The sequence below is a fragment of the Nerophis ophidion genome, linkage group LG17, assembly GCF_033978795.1.
Source record: "Nerophis ophidion isolate RoL-2023_Sa linkage group LG17, RoL_Noph_v1.0, whole genome shotgun sequence".
NCBI lineage: Eukaryota > Metazoa > Chordata > Actinopteri > Syngnathiformes > Syngnathidae > Nerophis > Nerophis ophidion.
The window spans coordinates 2,972,536-2,997,757 of record NC_084627.1 but is presented as its reverse complement, the minus strand read 5'-3'; the positions used below and the strand labels follow the sequence as shown (position 1 = coordinate 2,997,757).

Sequence of the window (25,222 nt, the reverse complement as noted above, 5' to 3'; positions counted from 1 at the left end):
AGACTACGGATCATGACAGTATTTAATAACAAAACACTGGTACAAAAACAGACGAAAAGAAACGCGTGGCGAAAGCACAGAAGCTAATGCTAACACTAGCACAGGATCAGGTAACAAGAAATCTAGAATTACCAACGAAACAGTTGCATACCGCAAACACGGGACCAAGACCGACTGACGGGACAAGGCAGGCTTAAATAAGGAAGTAATTAACAAAAACAGGTGTGCGTCTGGAACCCTCAGCAGGTGAAATTAATATGTTGCCATGGTGACCAAACTGACTCACAAAAAGGTACACAAACAACAAAGGGAGTCCAAACTAACAGAAAATAACTAAACTAAACATGATCCAGACTACGGATCATGACAAAGTTATGTGGACGCTATCTGTCGTTGTGTTGATCGTCATGTATGGATGTACTTTGTAGACGCCCTCTGCTCTACACGCTTTAAGTCTTTGCTGTTGTCCAGCATTCTGTTTTTGTTTACTTTGCAGCCAGTTCAGTTTTAGTTTCATTTTGCAGAGCCATCCCTAAGCTGCAATGCCTTTTCTTAGCGGCACTCGCCTTTTATTTATTTTTGGTTTAAGTTTTAGATACATTTTTACCTACACGCTGCCGCCCGCTTGTTGTGATCGTGACAAACCATGTTCCCGATGTCTACAAAGCAATCAGCTAACTGCTGCCACCTACTGATATGAGAGAGTATTACACGGTTACTCTGCCGAGCTCTAGACAGCACAGACACTCAACAATGGCACATTTGCGGATTATAACTTTATACATGTACTGGTTTGCAAAAAATATTTTTAACCCAATTAGGTAAAATTAGATAATCTCCAGTGTTGAAAAACAGTGCTCTATAGAACTGGAGCAGATTTTCAAGTTTAAGTATGTGCAGCCTTGACATACGCAAGTCTGTTCTCCACTGGCTGTCATTGGTTGTCTCTATATATCAAATGTGTACAATTTATGCTTGCATCGTATTTATCTGCCACACGAGTATCCCCTTAAATATTTCAACAGGTGTGCAGGAAAGACTGGTCTTTCTTTGGTGGTGCAAAAAAAAAAAAGAACACTAAAGTTAGCTTAACCTCCCGCAAGACGACAACATAAGAGGAGCTTAAACCCAGCGAGTACAAACCGCAGATGGTATTAATTTTAGAAAGAGGATACTGATGGAAGACCGGGGTCAAACAAGTTCTCATAACTAGACTTCCTGGTGAAACATAAAGACATGGATGTATGTTTATGAATTGTGTTCATTATATACCAGAGCGAGGGTTCCTTTTTTTGTCCTGTCCAGCTTCTCAGTTGATTTAGATGCCTATATCGGCTCTTCAGATTTACTTTACAAAAGAGAAGTGTCTCTTGTTGCCTTACTTGTATTTGACTTTATTAAATGTATTTACAGGAGTGTCTCAGAAAATTATAATAGTAATAATAGATTTTATTTGTAAAAAAGCACTTTGCGTTGAGCAAACAACCCCAAAGTGCCACAGTGTAAAAAAAATAGGAAAAATAATAATAAAAAGATAATGAAAATATAAAACTAAAAACAGCCTAATAGCTAGAACCAGCATGCATATCTATAAAAAGGCTTTTTTTTAATTTTTTTTTTAAAGAAGGGTTTTTAAGCTTTTTTTAAAAGCATCCACAGTCTGAGGTACCCTCAGGTGGTCAGGGAGAACATTCCACAGACTGGGAGCTGTGGAGTTCGTAGCTTTGTTCTTGGAGGTTGGAGGAGGTTAGCCTGTTTGGAGCGGAGATGTCGTGTGGAGGGTTTGGGGGTGAGCAGTTCTTTGAGGTAGACGGGGCCATTTCCATGGAGGCACTGGTGAGTTAGTAGGGAGATTTTGAATTCATTCCTGAGTGGAACAGGAAGCCAGTGAAGGGTTTTAAGAGTTGGTGTGATTTGGTCTTATTTCCGCACTCTCATCAGGATCCGAGCAGCACTATTCTGTAAACTGCAGCTTCTGAATGTTCTTGCAGTAGTCGTGCCTGGAGTATTGTGATAAAGTCCTTTACTTTCTGTAATGCAACTAAAACATGAAAATATCAAACATTCTGGATTCATTACTGGCTTGCAATATCTGAAATATTGCAAACCTTTTATTTTAATATTGCTGATTATGTCATACAGTTTAAGAAAACTCAAAAATCCTATCTCAAAAAATGTCCTCAGACCAAGTAAAAAAAAAAGATTCAGGACAGCAAAACAAAATCAAACATTTGAAAATATCAATTAATGAACTCAGTACTTGATTGGGAATCCTTAAACACTGATTACTGCATCAATACGGCGTGGCATGGAGGCAATCAGCCTGTGGCCAGCGCCCCCCGCGACCCCAAAAAGGGAATAAGCGGTAGAAAATGGATGGATGAATGAATAGAGAATCGTTATGAATCGGAAAAAAATCATTTTTGAATCGAGAATCGTGTTGAATCAAAAAAATTGATTTATAATCGAATCGCGACCCCAAGAATCGATATTGAATCGAATCGTGGGACACCCAAAGATTTGCAGCCCTAATAACTGGAGATAGCGAGAGTTACTTTTGAGTAAGACCTGCGGGGTTTCCATTTTATGCTCTTAGGGTTGAGTACTTTGTGTGTGTGACTTGCTTTAAGCTTTACTTGTCAGTGTTCCACACCTGCCTTAAGATTTGAAAATGTTGTTTTATTATGTTAAACTCTTAAGTACAGCCAAGTGAAGAAAGTACGTAGATAAAGACGGAACGTGAAAAGGGGATGAGAGTCTGTGGTAAAACGATGATGGGGAAAAAAATTTAATAATCCTCGAAGACAAAAGTGTCCAAGGCCAAGCATTTAAAAAGTGGAATCCTGGTTATCTACAGTTCAAGGTGACACCGTTATCTTGTCCCAGTTAATAACCTGAGTCCATTTACTTACAAGCCAGATACGACCTCAATTCCCTTGTGTATCGCGAGGGCACATCACTTTTTCACCTCACACTCCACTCTCCCCACTTTTCTCTCCCTCTCTCTATACTTCTCTATCTTATCTGTCTTTCACACTTTGTGCACTTAAAATTCCTTATCCACATTTTTGAGACACACACAAAAAAAAAAAGGCACGCTATTGCTCCACTCTCTTTTCACCTGGTTTATTTGCATTGTGTTGAGAATTAATGAAATTGTAGCTGTATAAACCGAGGTTATGTTTGCTCGGGTGTTAGCACGCCCACCTCACCAAACTATTGCTTCACCCGTGTCTTGTAATGATCGATCGCCGCTATCTCCGCGCCAGTTCAGTTCTCCCACCACGGAGCATCCTCTGGAGGAGCTAATTAGCGCTCGGTTAATAAAGGTCCTTGGTGATTATTTGATGTAGGAGCCTGAAAAAGAAACAGCATGCTTCTAATTAGAGAGTAATTATGTGATGTCAAAACCATTGTCAGCTTTAGGGTTTCTCATCCTTCACCTTGGTTTCTACTGGTGTTCTTTTGTATTTGTGTTTGTTTTGGGTTACTTCCAGTGTGGAGCAGCACACCTCCGCACTTACACACAATGTCTAACCCACACTCAGGTGTGTGTGTGTGTGTGTGTGTGTATGAGAGAGGAACCGTTTACAGCAGGGGTGTCCAAACTTTTTCCACAGAGGGCCGCATACGGAAAAATGTAAGAATGCGGGGGCCATTTTGATATTTTTCATTTTCAAACCATAAGAAAATACATGGCTTCACGGTGGAAGAGGGGTTAGTGTGTCTGCCTCACAATACGAAGTTCCTGCAGTCCTGGGTTCGAATCCAGGCTCGGGATCTTTCTGTGTGGAGTTTGCATGTCCTCCCCGTGAATGCGTGGGTTCCCTCCGGGTACTCCGGCTTCCTCCCACCTCCAAAGACATGCACCTGGGGATAGGTTGATTGGCAACACTAAATTGGCCCTAGTGTGTGAATGTGAGTGTGAATGTTGTCTGTCTATCTGTGTTGGCCCTGCGATGAGGTGGCGACTTGTCCAGGGTGTACCCCGCCTTCCGCCCGATTGTAGCTGAGATAGGCGCCAGCGCCCCCCGCGACCCCAAAAGGGAATAAGCGGTAGAAAATGGATGGATGGATGGAAGAAAATACATGTTTGGTTTTTTTTAATCCTTAGGGCTCCTGGGGAGCATAAAGGGTCTCAGTCCCTAAAATGTTAAAGATAGTTCAAATTATTACTATTATTTTTTTATTTAATGCTTACAGTAAATATCTATATCAACTTGAGGTTGATATAAAGTAAAACAAATAAGGTTTTATGCCTTTTCTGTCAAAGACAACTTTGTTTTTTATAGTAAAACTGAAATATGCAGTAGATAGATAGATAGATAGATAGATAGATAGATAGTACTTTATTGATTCCTTCAGGAGAGTTCCTTTAATTAGCAATTAAAGCCCTCAAAGATCAATAATGCAGGACACCATTGATTTCTATTATTTAATATTTTTGAGTAATCACAGTGAAAAGTTAAATAAAATCCTACTAAATGTATTTGAGATCCGAAAAACCAAAGTGATGCATTTTTTTTAGTTTTTTTTTTTTACTTTTAACACTTAAAGGGGAACATTATCACAATTTCAAAAGGGTTAAAAACAATACAAATCAGTTCCCAGTGCCTTGTTTTATTTTTCGAAGTTTTTTTCAAAATTTTACACCTCCCGGAATATCCCGAAAAACTGCTTCAAAGTGCCTGATTTTCACCATCGCTATATCCACCCGTCCATTTCCCTGTGACGTCATACAGGGCTGCCAATACAAACAACATGGCGGTTACCACAGCAAGATATAGCGACATTAGCTCGGATTCAGACTGGGATTTCAGCGGCTTAAGCGATTCAACAGATTACGCATGTATTGAAACAGATGGTCGGAGTATGGAGGCAGATAGCGAAAACAAAATTGAAGCTATTGAGCGAATAGCTATTGACGCTATTCGGCCATAGCATGGGTGTACCTAATAAAGTGTCTCACCGTTATTAGCATCGCCGGTAAAAAGTGCGGACCAAACGATCAGGACTTTCGCATCTTGAGACACTGGAGCAACTTAAATCCGTCGATTGGTAAGTGTTTGTTTTGCATTAAATGTGGGTATCTAGTTTCAAATGTACATACAGCTAGCGTAAATAGCATGTTAGCATCGATTAGCTGCTTAGGCTGCTGCCCCCGCGACCCGACCTCGGATAAGCGGAAGAAGATGGATGGGATGGATGGATGGATAGCTGGCAGTCATGCCGCAACCATATATGTCTTATTAGCACATAAGTCAACAACATCAACAAAACTCACCTTTGTGATTTCGTTGACTTAATCGTTGCAAATGCATCTGTAGGTTATCCATACATCTCTGTGCCATGTCTGTCTTAGCATCGCCGGCAGACACTCTGGCACGTTCAATGGGGGTATGGCGGCAGATTTCTTGCCAGTGGTGCAACTTGAATCCCTCCCTGTTAGTGTTGTTACACCCTCCGACAACACACCGACGAGGCATGATGTCTCCAAGATTCCAAAAAATAGTCGAAAAAACGGAAAATAACAGAGCTGAGACCCGGTGTTTGTAATGTGAAAATGAAAATGGCGGGTGTGTTACCTCGGTGACGTCACGTTCTGACGTCATCGCTAAAAGACCGATAAATAGAAAGGCGTTTAATTTGCCAAAATTCACCCATTTAGAGTTCGGAAATCGGTTAAAAAAATACATGGTCTTTTTTCTGCAACATCAAGGTATATATTGACGCTTGCATAGGTTTGGTGATAATGTTCCCCTTTAAATTTCAAGATCAACTTCCGATATATCTGTCAATTTTAAGTTCGAACTATTATTTTGTTTGTTTTATGCTCTTTTGTCAAAACTTTTATGTTTTTATATGGCAACCACACAACATATGCAATATTTTGTCCACATAAAACATTTTAAAGGGATAATTTTTAAGTAATAATTCATTATAACATTGATTTTTTTGTCCTTTTTTTTTAACAATGGAAAAAAAAGAAAATAAAGACAAAAGGAAAAAAAAACTGCCTGCATGGCAGCTTTGTGTCAACATTGCCACTTTTTTCATTAGATTTCACCACATTCCACTTTTTTTAAATGTTTTTTACATTTTTGCAATACTATCAATTTTGCAATTTTTGCAGAATGTGTGGCGGGCCGGTAAACAATTAGCTGCGGGCCGCAAATGTCCCCCGGGCCGCACTGGTTTAGATGCATCTGTCAGTCGTGCAAATAGACTCAAATTGCTGCACAACTTATTTTCCGTCACATTGATAAAGACTGTTTAATGATCCCACATAAGAGTTTGGACTTTTGTTCTTTATTTTCCTGTGTTTGGTATCATTTCCTGTCCTGGTTCTCTTGTTTTGGTGGTATGTCCTGTTTGGTCCCTGCGAAAATGCCAAATTTTGGCTGTTGGCGTGATCCCAGGTTGCAGAGAAGGCAGGTCAAGTGCAAGCAGGAGGTCCGTATATTAAGCATTAGGCAGACGTGAATAAAGATTGTGTCATGATCCCACATAAGACTTTGGACTTTTGTTCTTTATTTTCCTGTGTTTGGTATCATTTCCTGTCCTGGTACTCTTGTTTTGGTGGTATGTCCTGTTTGGTTCCTGCGAAGATGCCGTATTTTGGCTGTTGGAGTGATCCCAGGATGCAGAGAAGGCAGGTCAAGTGCGAGCAGGAGGTCCGTTTATTAAGCATTAGGCAGACGTGAAGTAGCCCAGGTCTAGCAGGAACTCTGAAAGCAACAAAACTACGGATGTCCGATAATGGCTTTTTTGACGATATCCGATATTCCGATAAGGTCCAACTCTTAATTACAGATATCAATATCAACCGATTTTTTTCAAAGTAATTTACTGTAATCAAAAACAGTGGAATTCAGCATCAACATACCGTAATGTTCTATACAAGGTGAATTATGCAGATATTTTTTTTTCTAGTAATTCAGGTTATCTACTGTTCCTTGGTTTGCAGTTATCCACCGGATTTACTTTTGTGATCAACTATTTTGGATTGTCCTGTGCTTTACTGTTGCTATTTTGCCGAAGTTTTTAGGGTCATTTTTAGATATGTCCGATAATGGCCTTTTTGACGATATTCCGATATTGTCCAACTCTTAATTACCGATAATGATATCAACCGATACCGATATATACAGTCGTGGAATTAACACATTATCATGCCTAATTTTGTCGTGATGCCCCACTGGATGCATTAAACAATGTAACAAGGTTTTCCAAAATAAAATTAAGTTATGGGGGAAAAAAATGCCAACATGGCACTGCCATATTTATTATTGAAGTCACAAAGTGCATTATTTTGTTCAACATGCCTCAAAACAGCAGCTTGGAATTTGGGACATGCTCTCCCTTAGAGAGCACGAGGAGATTAAGGTGGTGGTGGTGGTGGGGGGGGGGGGGGTTATAGGGGGTGCCGGGGGTGTATATTGTAGGGTCCCGGAAGAGTTAGTGCTGTAGGAGGTTCTGGGTATTTGTTCTGTTGTGTTTATGTTGTGTTACGGTGTGGATGTTCTCCCGAAATATATTCGTCATTCTTGTTTGGTGTGGGTTCACAGTGTGGCGCATATTTGTAACAGTGCTAAAGTTGTTTATACGGCCACCCTCAGTGTGACCTGTATGGTTGGTGACCAAGAATGCCTTGCATTCACTTGTGTGTGTGTGAAAAGCCGTAGATTTTATGTGACTGGGCCGGCATGCAAAGGCAGTGCCTTTGAGTTTTATTGGCGCTCTGTACGCCTCCCTTCGTTCATGTACACAGCGGTGTTTTAAGAAGTCATAAATGTTACTTTTTGAAACCGATACCGATAATTTCCGATGTTACATTTTGAAGCATTTATCGGACATCTCTAAACAAAACCCTTTGTCATACAGACGAAGAAAGAGGGAAGAAGATGGAACTGAATAAAACTAATTAACAATGAAAAACCGGTGTGCTGTTTTAATCAGAATCCGCTTCATATATGATGAACACCCAAGGCACCTTCTCATTCAAAGTGTTTTCTTTATTTTCATGACTATTTACTAGGAGTGTGGGGAAAAAATCGATTTGAATACGAATCGAATCGTTTATGTTGTGCGATTCAGAATCGATTCTAACTTTTTAAAAATCGATTTTTTTAAATAACATTTTTTATTTATTTATTTTTAATTTTTTTTCAATCAATCAATCAAACAAACCACTAAACAGCAATACCATAACAATGCAATCCAATTCCAAAACCAAACCTGACCCAGCAACACTCAGAACTGCAATAAACAGAGCAATTGAGAGGAGACACAAACACGACACAGAACAAACCAAAAGTATTGAAACAAAAATTAATATCATCAACAACAGTATCAATATTAGTTATAATTTCAGCATAGCAGTGATTAAAAATCCCTCGTTGACATTATTATTAGAAATGTATAAAAATAAAAATAAAGTGTCACAGTGGCTTACACTTGCATGGCATCTCATAAGCTTGACAACACACTGTGTCCAATGTTTTCACAAAGATAAAATAAGTCATATTTTTGGTTCGTTTAATAGTTAAAACAAATTTACATTATTGCAATCCGTTGATAAAACATTGTCCTTTACAATTATCTACTAAATTAATTATCTATTAAAATCTACTACTCTGCTTGCATGTCAGCAGACTGGGGTAGATCCTGCTGAAATCATATGTATTGAATGAATACAGAATCGTTTTGAATCGGACAAATATAGTTTTTGAATCGAATCGAATCGAAGAAAATCGATATATTATCGAATCGTGGGACACCCAAAGATTCACAGCCCTACTATTTACATTGTAAATTGTCACTGAAGGCATCAAAACTATGAATGAGCACATGTGGAGTTATGTACTTAACAAAAAAGGTGAAATAACTGAAAACAAGTTTTATATTCTAATTTCTTCACAATTGCCACATTTTGCTCTGATTTAATTTTTTAGGTCCACACAAAGTTCCATTGTCGGCAAGCCCACATTCCAGGATCCGACATCTCTTGCCTCTCCTTTTCGTACGACGGCGTAATCCTTGCGTCACGTGGAGGTGAGCGGTTGCGTTCATTTAATATTTATATTACTTCTATGTTAAAAATGATGCGCTGTTTTTTTTTCAAATGTGTGTTGTCAACATGTTCTGTTATCTCCTAGGTGATGACACGCTGAAGATGTGGGATGTCCGCAACTTCAAGAAGCCATTAAATATGGCTAACGGGCTGACTAACTACTTTACCATGTGAGAATTTGTAATATGTGCAGATTTGCCAAAAGTGCGCCTTAATCCAACGGCGTATACTTTTCCCCTGACCAGGACGGACTGCTGTTTTAGCCCAGATGACCAGCTCATTGTGACGGGCACCTCAGTCAAGAAAGACGAGGGTAACGGGAAGCTGGTGTTCTTTGATCGATCTACCTTTCAGCGGGTTTATGAAATTGACGTCACCAATGCGGTAAGTCATGCTTCCACTCCCCCTAGTTTCAGTCTGTTGATTAAAAATGTCCCCAAAATAATGTACATCATGAAAAATGGGTGTCATGAAAGTAAAAACAGTCATGTAATCTGTTCTTGATGCCACTTGCAAGGACTTAATTGGGGCGGTATAGCTCGGTGGTATAGCGGCTGTGCCAGCAAGTTGAGGGTTGCAGGTTCGATCCCTGCTTCTGCCATCCCGGTCGATGCTGTTGTGTCCTTGGGCAAGACACTTTACCCACCTGCTCCCAGTGCCCCCCCACACTGGTTTAATTGTAACTTAGATCTTGGGTCATTATGTAAAGCGATTTGAGTCACTTGAGGAAAAAGCGCTATATAAATATAATTCACTACTAAAAATACTTTTATTTTGAGGGGTGCCCCTGAGCCCATTACAATTTATTCCACACTTTTTTTTTTAATTTATGTAATCACTCTTGGATTTAATTTGATGCATATGTTAATGGGAAATACATTGTTCAATAACCATTTTTTGGTGTTAAAAAAAAAGAGAACAATTAAAATATTTGAAGCCTGATTTACTAAGATGACGCTTTTATCAGCGTGTGCAAAAAAATGAAAGAAGGTGTACTATTGGTGGGCGTGTTGTGCGTGATCGACTAAGACAGGCGTCGGGAACCTTTTTGGCTGAGAGAGCCATGAATGCCAAATATTTTAAAATGTATTTCCGTATAATATTTTTAACACTGAATACAACTGTCAGGTTCAAACACTGATGAATTCTATTAAACAGACTAGAAGCAAGGAATCAAACAGAGACAGGATTCAGTTTCGCTCAATAAGGAGAAACCCGTGGACCTGTACACTTGTAGAGTGTCGTCCCACGCTCTGACAAGAGAATTCTACGCCTCCTCTTCTTTTTTGGACTTTCCCTGATTACAACAACTAAATGCGTGCATCTCTTATTCTTTTTGATAACATTATTATTCTGAAGTTAACCAATAATAAATAAAATACTTTTGACCATTAATGCGAATTGTTGAACAGACAGATAGATAGATAGATAGATAGTACTTTATTTATTCCGTCAGGAGAGTTCCTTCAGGAAAATTAAAATTTTCAGCACAATCCCATTCAAGTTTAGACAAACATTACAGGGAGACAGAACAAGATCGCTGACGGGTCTGCCGGCTTCCAGCGCCCCTTACAAAAAAGATGAGATAAAGGTAAACAAAGGGGGGAAGGGGGGGAGAAAAAAATAGAAGATTAAAATAAAATTTAAAAAATTGGTCTTTGCCTGGGCCCTGGAGAGGAGGTGCAGACTGAGGCCAAGGGGAAAAAAAAAAAAAAAAAAAAACTCATAACCATGGTACACATCCCTCTTCCATGTGTGTAAGAGGGAAACATCAAAGAACACAGAGGACATTAAAGACATTAAAGCAGCAGATACAACCAGACACTTCTACATACAGCTATGAATAAAAAGTAAAAGAAACATATCCACTGTGGTGGCCTCTGCGGTGTTCCACGCCATCGTCCGCTGGGGTGGAGGGAGCATGGCCAGAGACAGGAGCAGACCCAACAAAGCAACCAAGACAGCCGACTCCACTCTCGGCCAGTGTCTAGTCCGAATGGATGAGCGAGGATACGTTCAAGGTGACTGAGGTGTCCGACACCTGCTCACCCAGTCAAGACACCGCGAAGCCTCTCCGTCCCAGCGCTCAGTGCCAGCTCCGCAGGCCTGTCCCCCTCATCCGCATCTCCTCCAGTACATCCAAACAGACTCTGGTGTAGCAGACACCCAGCAGCTGGTCTCCATGGCCAAAAGGCTACCGGGAGGCAGATCCAGAAGTCCACAAAAAAAGCACCACAGAGGTCACGAAAGTGACACCCCTTGTCACACAGTCCCAAAGGGTCCCGGACCAAAAGGCAAAAAAATATAATAAGACATGAAAACAAGAGGGAAACACAACCAGAACAGGTGCGATAGAAACATATGGATGGATTAAAATGCATGAGAATGTTTTGTATTTTTAACATTATTTTTAACACTGTATTAACCAGCGAAATTATTAATTACTTATCGTGTTAAGCAACGTCAGTTCAGATTTATCTGAGAGACAGATGCAGTCATCAAAAGAGCCACATCTGGCTCGGGAGCCATGCGTTCCCTACCCCTGGACTAAGACGTCAAAGTCAAGGCCCGCGGGCAAGATCCAACCTGCAAATGAATCATCTATGGCCCCTTGGATGATATTTGATTAGCAGTTGCCTGCTGCTGTTTTGCAGGCACCAATACTCTATCAGTGTTGGTTAGAGATGTCCGATAATGGCTTTTTTGCCAATATTAACGATTCCGATATCAACCGATACCGATATATACAGTCATGGAATTAACACATTATTATGCCTAATTTTGTTGTGATGCCCCGCTGGATGCATTAAACAAAGTATCAAGGTTTTCCAAAATAAATCAACTCAAAATAAACCAACTAAAGTTATGGAAAAAAATGCCTTCATCCATTCATTTTCTACCGCTTATTCCTTTCGGGGTCACGGGGGCCGCCGGAGCCTGTTTCAGGTACAATAGGGCGGAAGGCGGTATACACCCTGGACAAGTTGCCGCCTCATCATGGCACTGCCATATTTATTATTGAAGTCACAAAGTGCATTCTTTTTTTAAACATGCCTCAAAACAACAGCTTAGAATTTGTGACATTCTCTCCCTGAGAAAGCATGAGGAGGTTGAGGTGGGCGGGGTTGGGGGGGAGGGGTCCAGGTGAGGGGGGGGGGGGCAGCAGGGGGTGTATATTGTCGTGTCCCGGAAGAGTTAGTGCTGCAAGGGTTTCTGGGTATTTGTTCTGTTGTTTTTATGTTTTGTTACGGTGCGGATGTTCTCCCGAAATGTGTTTGTCATTCTTATTTGGTTAATCGTTCAGAGTGTGGCGTATATTTGTTACAGTATTAAATTGTTTATACGACCACCCTCAGTGTGACCTGTATGGCTGTTGACCAAGTATGCCTTGCACTCACTTGTGTGTGTGAAAAGCCATAGATATTATGTGATTGGGCCGGCACGCAAATGCAGTGCCTTTAAGGAACGCCCCCAATATTGTTGTCTGGGTGGAAATCGGGAGAAATTCAGGGAGAATGGTTGCCCCGGGAGATTTTTGGGAGGGGCACTGGAATTCGGGAGTGTCCTGGGAAAAATCGGGAGGGTTGACAAGTATGACTGGGAGACGCAACTGCCTACGTCCGTGTACCACTTTGTACATCGGCGTGTTAAAAAGTCATACATTTTACTTTTTGAAATGAGATACCGCTAATTTCCGATATTACATTTTAAAGCATTTATCGCCCGATAATATCGGCAGTCTGATATTAGCGGACATCTCTATTGTCGGTGCTAGGAATTTTCCCAGGGACCCCATCAAGTTATAAAAATGGGGTCCCACTTTTTTGTAAGCGTTTTGGAAACAAATGATAAATATATGCATTACCATGTTATATCTCAAATTCTATATTGTGTTTGGGAAAAATGTTGTCGTCAACGTTACTTAATTCATAAAAAATAAAAAAAATACAAAACAAAACAAATGTTTATGCATATGTAAATGTATTCACTTATAAACATTCATTCACTTTCTTCTTTCCTTCATGGATCTAAACTTTAACGCTGCCGGGATTTTTTTATATATTTCTAGTGTAATATTTTCAGAATCTGTCCGTTCTATTTTTGGCCAAAGTAAGACTAAGAAAACAATCTGAAGTTGACTTTATTTTTTAGTTTTAATGCCCTTTTTTTTTAAATGTCCAGCCCGCGTGTGCGCAGATTGTCCTCCGTGCGGCCCATGAGCTAAAATGAGTTTGGCACCCCTGTACTAAGACTTTTTGCAGACCGCTCTATCTGAATGAGGTCCTTGCATGCGTACAGGGTTTTTACACAGACAGTCATTTTCTGTACATTCTTTTTATCATGCTTCTTCTACCTGTGTGCGATGTGTTGAACCCAGCAGCATATTCTATATTCTGTAACACCTTTTCTGAATTGCAATCTAGACAACAGAAACGTGCACAAATGCACTTTGACATTTCATTTTCTGCGCGAGGCTGTAGATCGCATCATCAGCGCATTCATGCGTCTGGAATGACTTAGGAAAATGCACAATGAAAGACGTCTTTTCATGTACGAGATATATTGCAGCGCTGCTAATATATTTCCTAAATATATTAGCAGCATAGCTCGGTTGGTAGAGTGGCCGTGCCAGCAACTTGAGGGTTGCAGGTTCGATTCCCACTTCCGCTATCCTAGTCACTGCCATTGTGTCCTAGGGCAAGGCACTTTACCCACCTGCTCCCAGTGCCACCCACACTGGTTTAAATGTAACATAGATATTGGGGTTCACTATGTAAAGCGCTTTGAGTCACTAGAGAAAAGCGCTATATAAATATAATTCACTTCACACTAAATAGAAAAAAAGAACAACAACTAACAAAAATGCCAGCAAACACCAAAACGCATTAGTTGAATTCATTCTAATCAACCTCATAAGTCATCCAGCAGCTATAAAATTCCATCCATCTATCCATTTCTACCGCTTGTCCTTTTTTGGGGTCGCGGGGAGTGCTGGAGCCTATCTCATCTGCATTCGTGCGGAAGGCGGTGTACACTCTGGATAAGTCGCTACCTCAGTAAATTGCTGAATAGACTATGTCTAATATTTTATTTATTTCTGACTGTCCAAAATTTTGAATGTCACATAGGACAAATGATTCCCGTCTGTCCAACCTCTGTCTGTTCAGCACAAGCACTAATCATGCAAGCAACATAATAATAATCAAAGCTCATTTTTTTTTTTTCGATTTAATCGATTCATTGTTGCAGCCCTAATTACATTTGAAAGTAGGGTTGGGCAATATGGCCTTTTTTTTAATATCTCGATATTTTTAGGCCATGTCACGATACACGATATACAGTATACCTCCATATTTTGCCTTAGCCTTGAATGAACACTTGATGCAAATAATCACAGCAGTATGATGATTCTGTGTCTAAATTAAAACATTCTTCGTCATACTGCATTAAAACATGCTCATTTTAAATTTTCATGAAGAGAGGGAAACCACAACTAAGTCAATTGACCAAAAGTGTATTTTTCAAACAGTTATTAAGCAGTGGCACAAACATTCATTTCCAAAACAGAAAGTGCAAGATTGTCAGAGACATTTTAAAACAAGCTATGAGTGCACTTTTGTGCATGATGTCACTAAGATGACACATCAAAACAACTCTAAATTAAAGTTTGCTTTTTGTACAGAACACCATTACAATATTCTAAAACAAATAAAGTGCACTTTTGTGCATGATGTCACACAAGATATTTCAATAACTGTCAAATAAAAATGAGCTGCATAATATCAATCAATCAATGTTTACTTATATAGCCCTAAATCACTAGTGTCTCAAAGGGCTGCACAAACCACTACGACATCCTCGGTAGGCCCACATAAGGGCAAGGAAAACTCACACCCAGTGGGACGTCGGTGACAATGATGACTATGAGAACCTTGGAGAGGAGGAAAGCAATGGATGTCGAGCGGGTCTAACATGATACTGTGAAAGTTCAATCCATAATGGATCCAACACAGTCGCGAGAGTCCCGTTCACAGCGGAGCCAGCAGGAAACCATCCCAAGCGGAGGCGGGTCAGCAGCGCAGAGATGTCCCCAGCCGATACACAGGCGAGCAGTACATGGCCACCGGATCGGACCGGACCCCCTCCACAAGGGAGGGGGGGGACATAGGAGAAAAAGAAAAGAAACGGCAGATCAACTGGTCTAAAAAGGGAGTTTATTTAAAGGCTAGAGTATACAAATGAGTTTTAAGGTGAGACTTAAATGCTTCTACTGAGGTAGCATCTCGAACCTTTACCGGGAGGGCATTCCAGAGTACTGGAGCCCGAAATGAAAACGCTCTATAGCCCACAGACTTTTTTTGGGCTTTGGGAATCACTAATAAGCCGGAGTCCTTTGAACGCAGATTTCTTGGAAATTAAATCGCTATGCGGTAGGTTACTGCGGACGTTATCTCCTTATGTTGTTCACTATTTTTTTCATACGGTGTTGATGTGGAATTGGTTGCCTCGGCATTTTGTTGGCGTGGCACCGGATAGAGATGTTGATATGTGGAGTAAGCACTCTTCATTCTCTAGCGGGTGACTTTTCAAATGATGCTACACATTAGCAGTAATGCTACTTTTTGTAGCAACGATTTTGCCCCACACTTGACAAATTACAGTTGTCTGTTCGACATATTCCCACTTGAAGCCAAACCACCACCAGACAATGGACCCCCTGCTGTTTTTCTTGGGAATTAATTCTTCCTTCATTTGTTAACAGATTGGCACCTTCTTTCTCTTGTATTACCACTCGCAACACAGCTAACGTTACCCATGCTGCTATCTCTCTGCTCCGCGAGGGCGTATACGTTTGTGACGTATGCAAAAAGGTGCGCTTGCTGTCTGTGAGAAGGAGACACAAGAAAGAGCGAGACGAGCCCGTGGTGTAATGCTAGCAGCTAAAAGCAACCATACTCACCAACCCTCCCGGGACAAATTTTCTCCCGAAAATCTCCCCAAATTCAGGCGGAGCTGGAGGACACGCCCCCTCCAGCTCCATGCGGACCTGAGTGACGTGTCGACAGCCAGTTTTCACGGCCGCTTTCCCACAATATAAACAGCATGTCTGCCCAATGACTGTTGAATGATTGAAGGCGAGTTTTTGGTTTCTTATGTGAGTTTATTGTTAGGCAGTTTCATTAACGTCCTTCCAGTGCGGTAACAACACACAACAACAGCAGTCCGTTTTCGTCTACTGTAAAGCAGTTCGTCTGCCCTAAACAGCAATGTTGTGACACTCTTAAACAGGACAATACTGCCATCTACTGTACATGCATATGGTTAGAAAAACACGGATGGACAATTCAACCCTTAACTCAGGGGTAGGGAACCTATGGCTCTAGAGCCAGATGTGGCTCTTTTGATGACTGCATCTGGCTCTCGGATAAATCTGAGCTGACATTGCGTAACACGATAAGTAATGAAAAATTCCACTTGTAATCACAGTGTTAACGCTCAAAATATAAAAAAATTCTCATGCATTTTGAATCTATCCATCCGTTTCTACCGCACCTGTTCAAGAAGTTGCATTAATGGTAAGAAGTTATGTTTTTATTATTGGTTAGTGTGGGGCTTGCCCTCCTGGAGGTTCTTCAGACCACCAAGCACCGACATGATAGCCTGTTTCAGGGTTACAATGTTGTTTTATTTTTCAATAAGTCTCTCAGTTGCTCCCTAGCAATTGTCTTTTCCTCTTTCGTTCTCGCTCGCACTCTGGCTCCAGCCCCAACCCCGTCTCTCCTCCTGGCTGCTGCTTATAACAGAGCGACAGGTGATTAGATAACAAGGCAAAGGTGGGCCATCTACGCATCTGTCGCTGATTTCGAGGCTGGTCCTGGCAACATCCCGCTTTGCTGCAGGCCACGCCCCCTCCACAGTTAGCTTCAGAATAACAATGTTATTACAAAGAATAAGAGACCTATTATACTCTAGAAATGTTGGTCTTACTTAAAAATGCACGCATTTAGTTGTTCAGTGTTGAAAATGTTTTTAAATGGCTCTTACGGAAATACATTTTAAAATATTTGGATTCTTGGCTCTCTCAGCCAAAAAGGTTCCCGACCCCTGCCTTAACTCAACAATGAGTAGATGAGTGTTATGTGTGTGTAAATGTGTAAATAAATGAACACTGAAATTCAAGTATTTCTTTTTTATATATAAGAAATACTTGACTTGGTAAATCTAGCTGTAAATATACTCCTCCCCTCTTAACCAAGCCCCGCCCCAACCACGCCCCCGCCCTTCGACCACGCCCCTTCCCCCCTTCTCCCGAAATCGGAGGTTTCAAGGTCGGCAAGTATGAAAGCAACTGCGTGAGAACTTATACTCGAATATCACGATATGGTAATTTTCTATATCGCACAGAGACAAACCCGCGATACATCAACTACATCAATATATCGCCCAGCCCTATTCGAAAGGTATACTCACATGATACAGTTTATTATAATAATCTGCTATTAATTTGGTGATGTCATCATTTTAATTCAACACAGCTTTTTAAGAACGTGCATTCAAGCCAGTTGGATCATTTATCAAACTAAATGAATGTTTCATCTGGTGGTATTGATACATGTAAGCCCGAGCAGGCGAAGGAAAGTTTTTTTTGAAGAAGAAGTTAGTCAAACTTCAAGAATGTCAAGTAATATGATCGTCTTTCTTGACGCAAGTCCTCTCTCCACAAAAGCTTTGGCAAGACCATCTTATTGACACGTTTTCTATGTTCCAATTGAGTTATGTGAGGACCCCATCAGCATGTTCCATTCACATGCGCTCGCAGAGGTGTCGCTTGTCAAGAACGCAGCACCCCTCCTCCTTTGCGGTCCATTCAATGTAGTCAAAACACTTATGTCTAACAGAGCACTAAGTCATACGCAAACCGGCTGGAGAAAGGTACAAGATAGCGAAGAAAAAACATCTTAGGAGTCACGTGACTCATTTTGTAACAGTGTTTTTAAACCACAACTGGAGAGAATTTCAGCCCGCCGGGCTTTGGATGACTGGATTACGTCGACAACTTGATGAGACGACATTGAGTATGACAGTTTAATCCTGAAGATCAGTCAAAGGTGACAGGTGGCGTTGTTAAATTGCGAGTGCGCAAGCAAATCTCAGGTCACACGGTTCAGCGTCTTTAAATACCTAGAAAAGCTCCCATATGCAGAGTTTTAGTTTGCTTGTTTGAACTAACTCTTCTACTTCTGAACAGATGCGCACAAGAGGGTGAACATTTGTCTCCTACTGTGTTGCCCGTGCAATTATTTGTCTGACAAATAAATCCACACAGCCTCAAATTGAGCCGTACTGGCCAACCCTCCCCATAATGGCGAATTTCTCCCAATTTCAATCCGGACCACAATATTGGGGGCGTGCCTTTAGCGTCCTTTACAACCTGTCAAGGAGACTATTATATATGTCTCCGTTATCCATAGGTTTATCTATAACCCATAAAGTAGGCAGGCACGGAGATATTTCTCAGCGTGTGTTTATTCCAGCCGGCACTTTAATACACTGACACACAACATCCGGATTCCCATCATGCATTGCTTCAAAACTACGGCAAGTAGTAATGTCCAAAAACATAACAGAGACGAAGCGGAAGAATGAAGAAGAGACGTGGCCACGACAAGTAAGAAGGAGAAGTATGCTTTCAAGTTCCAAAATGAATGGAAATAATAATTTCAGTTCATATACATATATATATATATATATATATATATTAGGGGTGAGGGGAAAAATCGTTGTGCGATTCAGAATCGATTCTCATTTTTAAAAAATCGATTTTTTTTATTTTTATTGTTATTTTTTTTTTTTTTATCAAGCCAACAAAACAATACACATCAATACCATAACAATGCAATCCAATTCCAAAACCAAACCTGACCCAGCAACACTCATATATATATATATATATATATATATATATATATATATATATATATATATATATATCCATCCATCTTCCTCTGCTTATCCGAGGTCGGGTCGCGGGGGCAGCAGCCTAAGCAGGGAAGCCCAGACTTCCCTCTCCCCGGCCACATCGTCCAGCTTTTCCCGGGGGATCCCGAGGCATTCCCAGGCCAGCCGGGAGACATAGTCTTCCCAACGTGTCCTGGGTCTTCCTCGTGGCCTCCTACCGGTCGGACGTGCCCTAAACATTTTCCTAGGGAGGCGTTCGGGTGGCATCCTGACCAGATGCTCGAACCACCTCATCTGGCTCCTCTCCATGTGGAGGAGCAGCGGCTTTAATTTGAGCTCCTCCCGGATGACAGAGCTTCTCACCGTATATCTAAGGGAGAGCCCCGCCACCCGACAAAGGAAACTAATTTCTGGCCGCTTGTACCCGTGATCTTGTACTTTTGGTCATAACCCAAAGCTCATGACCATAGGTGAGGACGGGAACGTAGATCGACCGGTAAATTGAGAGCTTTGCCTTCCGGCTCAGCTCCTGTTTCACCACAACGGATAGATCCAGCGTCCGCATTACTGAAGACGCCGCACCCATCCGCCTGTCGATCTCACAATCCAATCTTCCCTCACTTGTGAACAAGGATCCGAGGTACTTGAACTCCTCCACTTGGGGCAGGGTCTCCTCCCCAACCCGGAGATGGCACTCCACCCTTTTCCGGGCGAGAACCATGGACTCAGAATTGGAGGTGCTGATTCTCATCCCGGTCGCATCACACTCCGAACCGATCCAGTGAGAGCTGAAGATCCCGGCCGGTTGAAGCCATCAGGACCACATCATCTGCAAACAGCAGAGACCTAATCCCGCTGCCACCAAACCGGAACCCCTCAACGCCCTGACTGCTAACTGTTGGCATGTTAGATAGTGCTGTTAGCATGTTAGCTTTATTAGCTATTTTGACAGGTATTTACCTTAGTGTCATATTCTAGTGTTGTATTAATGTCAACTGTCAGCATGCTAACACTCGCAGGCTAGCTTTTTTTTAGCTAATTTAACAGGTATATGCCTCAATGTCATTTGGTGTTTTATTAGTTAATAGTCCATCCATCCATTTTCTACCGCTTATTCCCTTTCGGGGTCGCGGGGGGCGCTGGCGCCTATCTCAGCTACAATCGGGCGGAAGGCGGGGTACACCCTGGACAAGTCGCCACCTCAACGCAGGGCCAACACAGATAGACAGACAACATTCACACTCACATTCACACACTAGGGCCAATTTTTAGTGTTGCCAATCAACCTATCCCCAGGTGCATGTTTTTGGAAGTTAATAGTTATTTTTTTGATTAATGGACTCTCACTGTTATGTTGGATCCACTATGGACTGGACTTTCACACTATCATGTTAGACCCGCTCGACATCCATTGCTTTCAGTGGTGGTTAGGGCCTTGCATGGCAGCTCCCGCCATCAGTGTGTGAATGTGTGTGTGAAGGGGTGAATGTGGAAATAGTGTCAAAGCGCTTTAAGTACCTTGAAGGTAGAAAAGCGCTATACAAGTATAACCCATTTAGCATTTTTAATCGGTTTTATTTTTGTACTTAGCCTGACCTAACGAGGGCATCGGGGTGTTTGGTCTGTTGCCTATATAAGCCTTGATAATAATCTTTGTGATTGTACTTGTATAGCGCTTTTCTACCTTCAAGGTACTCAAAGCGCTGTACAAGTATAACCCATTTTGTTGTGATCCGATGGTCGGATCATCACCATATTGTTATTTTTGTTCCATTTTTATATCACTCTGCGGTTTGACATACTTAGTTCCTGTTTTGTTCGTTTCCATGGTCACTCAGTAGTTTCAGCTGCTACTCTCTTTTCCAGCACACCTGTCTTTACTAATCACCACCTGTTTATAAGCCAGCGTTTTCTGTTCACTGATTGTCGGATCTTAGCTTGTTCACATACATCTGTTTACGACTTGTCTCTCACTCTCGTTTTCGCTAGCTCTCACGCTAAGCTTTATTTTATTCCTAGCTTTCACGCTAGTTGTTTTGTGTTTCCTTTTGTGCGCCTTTGTGCTTCGGTTTGTTTGTCCTAGCTTTCCATGCTAGCGCTTTTATTTGCCTTTTCTATTTGTATCAGTGTTTTTGTTCAAAGCTCCTTTTGTTTAATAAATCCCTTAGTTCTTACCTTTTTGCTGTGTTCTTGCTGACGCATCCACGGAGGACCGAATCCGGCATTACAATGCCACACAAGCGTAACACATTTACCATTTGTCTACCATTGTTCCCGGGGACAGCAGAACCTCTGTTGAGTGTTGGTACTGCACAAAAACCTTGCAGATGTCCCTTGAGTCCGTAGGCACTGGTACATAGGATCAGCTCATTTGTGTACATTAGGAACTGTGTAGTGTGCTGTTTATGAGACTGGCCTGTAACTCCACTTAAGCGCATTTATCATTTGCTTTACTTTTTGGCATGTCAACTTTATTCTTTTGGACCCTGCACATTTTATATTCACTCTTGTGTTATTATTAGCCTCTTCCAGTGCTCTGGCCAATACTCTTAACATTTAACCAAATTATATTACTACCCTCTACCTCATTTTTTGTAAACCAGTTTGAGCGTTTTTTGGGGGTTTTTTTTGCAGCGGGTGTGCACCCGGTGAACCTGATGGACGCACTATCTACTATGTTTACATCAGACATCAGGATCTTTAAAGCATGAGGTTTTAAGAGCATTGCAGTCCAGGCGGGCAAGGAAGTGAAAGGAAGAGCCACCAATCACTTGTAACTCAATCTACACAGAAACATCAGACCTCCATCATTGTGCCTTTTTTTTTGTTTTGTTTTTTAAAGGCGGCGTTGATGCATACATCAGACCCTTAACAATAAGATGATCTTAGCAGAAGAGGGAAGAACCTGACACACTGACAAAAAAATATATATTTTAACCCTTGTGCGACGTTCATATTGTTGTTACTCAGGCAGCGTTTATGGGTCTGATGGACCCGTTGCAATTTGTGGCTTTTCATGCCTCACAATCAAACACTTTCATGTTAAAATACTGAACATATGTTTATTGGGATAAGTTAAACATCTGTTCAGTATTTTAACATAAAAGTGTTTGATTGTGAGGCATGAAAAGCCACCAAATAACAATATGAACGTCTGCATCCCACAGGGATTCTTCTTTTGTGTTTCTGCACGGTGGAGCAGAGGTTCGTGCATGTGCCTCACAATACGAAGGTCCTGAGTTGTCCTGGGTTCAATCTTTCTGTGTGGAGTTTGCATGTTCTCCTCGTGACTGCGTGGGCTTCCTCCCACCGGCAAAAACATACACCTGGGGATAGGTTGACTGGCAACACTAAATGGTCCCTACTGTGTGAATGTGAATGTTGTCTATCTGTGTTGGCCCTGCGATGAGGTGGCGACTTGTCCAGGGTGTACCCTGCCTTCCGCCCGAATGCAGCTAAGATTAGCTCCAGCGACCCCAAACGGGACAGGCGGGAGTAAATGGATGGATGGATGGATGTTTCTGCACCTGCGACACTGTCTGCTCTCATTTTCTCGCACATTTGACCCTCTGATGTTCTGTGTACCTACACTCTGTCCTCCTGTGTACCGCACACACACACACACACACACACACACACACACACACACACACACACACACACACACACACACACACCAGGCCTAGACATTTTTCCAATTTGCATCAGTCCATCTTAGATGATCTCGGGCCCAGAGAAGCCGGCGGCGTTTCTGCATGTTGTTGATAAATGGCTTTCGCTTTGCATAGTAGAACTTTAACTTGCACTTACAGATGTAGCAACAAACTGTATTTAGTGACAGTGGTTTTCTGAAGTGTTCCTGAGCCCATGTGGTGATATCCTTTAGAGATTGATGTCGGTTTTTGATACAGTGCCGTTTGAGGGATCGAAGGTCACGGTCATTCAATGTTGGTTTCCGGCCATGCCGCTTACGTGGAGTGATTTCTCCAGATTCTCTGAACCTTTTGAGGATATTATGGACCGTAGATGTTGAAATCCCTAAATTTCTTGCAACTGCACTTTGAGAAACGTTCTTAAAGTGTTTGACTATTTGCTCACGCAGTTGTGGACAAAGGGGTGTACCTCGCCCCATCCTTTCTTGTGAAAGACTGAGCATTTTTTGGGAAGCTGTTTTTATACCCAATCATGGCACCCACCTGTTCCCAATTACCCTGCACACCTGTGGGATGTTCCAAATAAGTGTTTGATGAGCATTCCTCAACTTTATCAGTATTTATTGCCACCTTTCCCAACTTCTTTGTCACGTCTTGCTGGCATCAAATTCTAAAGTTAATGATTATTTGCAACAAAAAAATACATTTTTTATCAGTTTGAACATCAAATATGTTGTCTTTGTAGCATATTCAACTGAATATGGGTTGTAAATGATTTGCAAATCATTGTATTCCGTTTATATTTAAATCTAACACAATTTCCCAACTCATATGGAAACGGGGTTTGTAAATGGAGTATCGATTATTGGGTTTCATGGGCGGGATAGAGGACCTCCCATTGGTTCCGCTGTGAGCAGACTTTTATTTACGTTCCTTTACAAGTTAGAATGCATTAAAAAAAAAAGACATCCGTCGCCATGTCTTTCTTAATTATGAACGGTAGATAAAATTCCCCCAAAAAGTCCAGTTCTCCTTAAACAACTGATTGTGGAAATTCAGACTGGAGCTGAAAACCACTGCTGCTGCTGTGTTGTTTCTCCACCAGCATGTACTGTATCAAAGCCTAAGGCTGAGCAGGGAAACTTGGCATGGCTGACACTTTGGGGAGAAAACCAATTTTTTTGTTCCTGTTTTGCTGCTCCCCATGTCAAAAAAACCCTTTTCATATAAGTGTCTGCCTTTTGTCCCTTCTGACAAGAAATTAAAGCTATTATCCCTTCAATGAGCGAAAGCTCACTGTCAAGCATCCACCTTTACGCTAATATGTCTTCGAAAATATTTTTGTTAAGCCTACTTTATTAGCGGGGAAATTTTTTAAACTTCAAAGTCAAACAAACTGTCCTGCTGGATCAAAACAGACTTCGCTACACATCTTGAAATACAACCTGGAGCTCTTCCAACTATCCGTCAGTTGCAGACATGGTAGCTTTAAGTTTGATCGTTTAGGATTTTTTTCAGTGAATAGGCTAACCATGCATGATGTTGCTGTGTAATTATAGCACTATATGATGGAATAGAATAGAAAGTACTCTAGATAGATAGATAGATAGATAGATAGATAGATAGTAGGGCTGCGAATCTTTGGGTGTCCCACGATTCGATTCAAAATCGATTTTGTTTTTCAATTCAACACGATTCTCGATTCAAAAACGATTTTTTTTTCCCGATTTAAAAGGATTCTCTATTCATTCGATACATACGATTTCAGCAGGATTTAAAAAAAAAAATTGATTTAAAAAAAAAAGAGAATCACTTCTGAATCGCACAACGATAGAATCGTGATTCAAATTCGAATCGATTTTTTTCCACATCCCTAATAGTTAGATAGATAGATAGATAGATAGATAGATGGATAGATACTGTAGATAGATACTGTAGATAGATAGAAAGATAGATAGATAACGTGAGAATCGTGATTCAAATTCGAATCGATTTTTTTCCCACACCCCTAATAGTTAGTTAGATAGATAGATACTGTAGATCGATACTGTAGATAGATACTGTAGATAGATAGATGGATAGATACTGTAGATAGATAGATAGATAGATAGATAGATACTGTAGATAGATAGATACTGTAGATAGATAGATAGATAGATACTGTAGATAGATAGATAGATAGATAGATAGATAGATAGATACTGTAGATAGATAGATAGATAGATAGATACTGTAGATAGATAGATAGATAGATAGATAACGTGAGAATCGTGATTTAAATTCAAATCGATTTTTTCCCACACCCCTAATAGTTAGTTAGATGGATAGATAGATAGATACTGTAGATAGATAGATAGATACTGTAGATAGATATATACTGTAGATAGATAGATAGATGGATGGATAGATAGATACTGTAGATTGATAGATAGATAGATAGATATATAGATAGATACCTCCTGGTACCCCAGCATCTCCAAAACCCTCAAATCTAGACTCCAAACATCCCAGAATAAGCTAATCCGGTTACTTTTAG

The 25,222-nt window shown here is 41.0% G+C and overlaps 1 protein-coding gene across 1 annotated transcript in view; it reads left to right on the top strand.

Moving 5' to 3' along the window:
* The window catches only part of LOC133535783 (WD repeat-containing protein 70), a 132,040-nt gene that overhangs the window by 74,536 nt on the left and 32,282 nt on the right, over positions 1–25,222 (top strand). Inside the window, exons 11-13 of the mRNA XM_061875721.1 lie at positions 8,955–9,054; positions 9,159–9,243; positions 9,319–9,457. Of these exons, the coding sequence (XP_061731705.1) occupies positions 8,955–9,054; positions 9,159–9,243; positions 9,319–9,457 (324 nt within the window). The remainder of the gene's footprint in view (positions 1–8,954; positions 9,055–9,158; positions 9,244–9,318; positions 9,458–25,222) is intronic.